This window comes from Haplochromis burtoni, unplaced genomic scaffold (assembly GCF_018398535.1).
Source record: "Haplochromis burtoni strain Fernald_Lab_line unplaced genomic scaffold, NCSU_Asbu1 Contig_3392, whole genome shotgun sequence".
Lineage (NCBI taxonomy): Eukaryota > Metazoa > Chordata > Actinopteri > Cichliformes > Cichlidae > Haplochromis > Haplochromis burtoni.
The window spans coordinates 3294-7067 of record NW_024585753.1 but is presented as its reverse complement, the minus strand read 5'-3'; the positions used below and the strand labels follow the sequence as shown (position 1 = coordinate 7067).

The 3774-nt window shown below is 35.1% G+C and overlaps 1 protein-coding gene across 1 annotated transcript in view; it reads left to right on the top strand.

Moving 5' to 3' along the window:
- Positions 1-3391: 3391 nt before the first annotated feature.
- Positions 3392-3774, top strand: part of LOC121813902 — a gene marked incomplete at its 5' end in the record, with an annotated part of 3337 nt that continues 2954 nt past the window's right edge. Inside the window, one exon of the mRNA XM_042217869.1 lies at positions 3392-3451. Coding sequence (XP_042073803.1) covers positions 3392-3451 — 60 coding nt within the window. The remainder of the gene's footprint in view (positions 3452-3774) is intronic.

Sequence of the window (3774 nt, the reverse complement as noted above, 5' to 3'; positions counted from 1 at the left end):
TTGTAATTGGGATGAAGTAAACATCTGTTGAGTAATTTAACATAAAATTGTTTGATAGTGTTAATTTGGAAAGCCAAAACTCTAGCGGGTCCACCAGACCCATGAACACTGGCTGAGTAACAAAAATATGAACACCACACAAGGGTTAAAGACATAAAGACCTGGATGGACTCTAATTTTCTTCTTCTAAATTCAGGTAAAACTGAGGCTATTGTACTTGGCCCTAAAAATCATTTTCTCTGTTAACTTTGTATATGTTAACTAGTTAACATGAAAACATGTTAACTTGTAAAGTTTTAGATTTGGGAGGGAGACACTATCTCTACTATTAGCATAAGGCTTAAAACTTTCCTTGGATGTTTAGTAGTTGCAGTGGAGGATGTTTGTGCAGAAGACACTTGGTTACAAGGAGCTAGCGGTAGTCTTCTGCCAATGAACAAACTTACATTTGAGAAACAAATTAAATTAGTTGTTCAGTTCTCCTTTTTTAAATTAAGGCTCCTATCCAAGGTGAGATCATTTTTATGATCCAACTTGTACAAAATGCTGCAGCCCGCCTTTTGACTTGTGTGAAGAGACATCAACATATTACTCCGGTGCTTGTTTCCCTTCATTGGCTTCCAGTGCATTTTAGAATTTAATTTTTGACTTATAAAGAGCTAAGTGGCCAGACTATTTGTCTGACCTTTTGCAGCATTATACTAGAGCCCTTTGATCAAGTGATCATTTACTCCTTACCTTACACAAGTCTAGGATGGTTCATAGAGGGGATCAGGGGGCTGCGGTTGTGGCACCGAAAATGTGGAACGATCTACCTCTCCACATGAGAAAGGCCCCAACTGTTACTCTTTTTAAATCCCATTTTAAAACATTTTTTTTTTCACTTTGGCTTTCGATACTGCATGAGAGTTACCAATTCTTTTATCCTAATTTTCTTACCTGTTGTTGATGTTAATGTCACTGTTTAATTATTACTTTGCACAGCACTTTGGTCAACTCTCTGTTGTTATTGAATGTGCTTTGTAAATAAATAAATAAAACAAATAAAATAAAATTCATCAGTTGGATATGTCAGAGCCACCGGCCTGTAGCTGTTGAGGTCCTTGGGATGTGGAATCTTTGGCACTGGTACAACACAAGAGGTTTTCCAGAGCTGTGGGACTCTCCCCACCCTCCGGCTCAGGTTGAAGATGCGCTCCATCATCCCACACAGTTGATCTGCGCAGGACTTGACAACCCTTGAGCTTACCGCTTACTGCTTACCGCTCTCTCTTGTCCTGGTCGCCCGCAGCAGCTGGAATCCAGGTAGTGTCACGCTCGTTTTGGAGTTAGCAGTGTTAGCCAGGACTCACCGGTATTCCCTCTGTGACCAGGTTAGCGACGTGAGCCCAACCATCTATTTAACTCTTAAATTAATTAATTAATTTATTTATTTATGTATTTTATTTTTATCAACTACAGAAAGAGTAGCTTTCTAGATATCTAATTTTAAGTCTACATTTTAAGTCTACATTTTAGAGATTTTACATTTTAGAGACATAATTGGAGAATACTGGTGCAAAATTGGAGGGATGCATATAAGAAGCACAGTCAACATGCATAATTCATAATATTTGGCATAAAATTTTGTTTCCCTCTTGACCAAACTGCATCTCTGTTTTAATGTATAGCATAGAATAGATATGTACAGTACAAATGAGCCATGAGGAGAAAAAAAGCCATTTTGTAATAATTTATTCATGAATTGTAATGAAGCTTAAAAATATATAATGGGATACCTGGGACAACATGAACTGTATGGAAAAAATATTATGCCACACCACTTAATCTGAATCTTTCCTAAAAATGTTGTGTGGATTAAAATGCCATAATGATTCAGGAGATTTTAAGCATTCTTTTAGCTTATAGCTTTAGCTGTACATTTTCTCCTTAAATGTACAGTTCAGGTCCATGAAGTCCAGAAGGCCAAAACCACCTTTATCTTTAGGTCAAAAGGCAATGATTTGTTCTTAGTCTCATTAAATCAAGCACCTATGCTTCTACAAACCTGGTCACTGAATTAAAGGGTTGTACTGCAATAGGAACAAGACCGTTTGTCTTTCGCTCCTGGGAAAATTCCACAGTCATATGTTGTGTTATTTCAAAATGGCTTTTAGGAATCACAGTAACTCAGCCACAAAGTGGAAGAAAAAAAGTTACAAAGCAGGGGTCGCCAAGTGGTTAGAGCCATAGTGCTTTAAAGTTCTCTCTATTACCCAAACTCTGCTGACTCAGTAACTGCAGAAATCTTAAACTATGGCATTACCATCAGCCATCAGCAAAAACAAAAACAATAAAACACGGTGCACTGTGGGTTTCTATGACTGAGCAATTACTTTATTTTTTAAATTTTCACCAGATGTCTAAAATTGAGAAAACACAAAATTCAATAAATAAAAGGGCATAAAACAAATAGTAGGCTGTAGGGACATTTTCATGCAATCACATGTCTTTGAAATGGAACCCTGTTGGGCCTCAGTCACCACAGAAGCACAGGAAGAGGAAGTTCGTACAAAATAATATATCCTCAATTTAGTCTGATGCTCATGCAGTCAGCAGCAAGACAGCATGGAGGTCAGATTTCCCACCATCAGAATTTGTGAGTACTGACATTATCTTAAAAAAAATACATGGATAGACTGAAGGGCAAATTACAGCCATATATTTGCATGTATTTTTATGGTGAGCTGTTTGTAACAGCTGTTTGTAACAGCTCACTAATAAATGCATAGGACTTATTATTAATGATGCAAAAAAAAACCCCAAAAAATATATAATATTATTATTAATATTATAATATGAACCATAAATAAGGTGCAAGTAGCCTATTCTAACATGATTTTGCAGACAACAAGGCACAAATACACCGTACTTACATGCAGTTTGCAAGCAACAAGTCAGGTTTTTGCAAGAAGCAATGAACAAAGTACACTGTAAGTACAACTCATGTTTTTGAAGTCAACGATCAAACAAGTAGATTGTAAGTACTGTGTACTTTCTAAAATGTGAGTCACCTGCAAGACCCCCGAAACAATTAAACAATTACAATGTAGCATGCATGACTAAGGCACAAGTAGCCTGTAATTTCATGAAATATGAAGTATGAAATATTTCAATAATAACATAAAATTTAATTAGGTAATTTTAATACTGGGTGATTTCATGGTAAAATCCTGGAAAAAAAAACCCAACAACTATATTTCTCCATCTTAGATCTTCTGCCAGTAGATTCCTGCAAAATGCAAGTAAATACAGGGTACTTGTGCTTTATTAGCTGGTTGTGTTAAAAAGTGTCATCAAAAACACTGACAAAAATATTAAATATTAAAAGTCTCATTCTTAACCTTTTCAGTGCTGAATGTTCTTTTGCTGTTGGTTACAGTAGCTGAATTCAGTGATTCTCAAACACATAGTAAGTTTTTAATTATTCATGTTGTTTTTTGTGTTTTTTTAAGTGTCTGTGTGTGTGTGGATGTAGTAGTGTGTGTAATAGATTTTATAATCTCTTAACAATCTGAATGTTTTTGAAACTAATGCAGTTGTTGTTTCCAGCTAAAAATAGAGCTACAACATAAACCTCTAAAACAGTTCTGAAATAGCCCCTTGTATATATATATATATATATATATATGTATATATATATATGTATGTATATATGTATATGTATATATGTGTATATGTATGTATATATGTATGTGTATGTGAGATATTTGAATATATGGAATGAAATTTGTA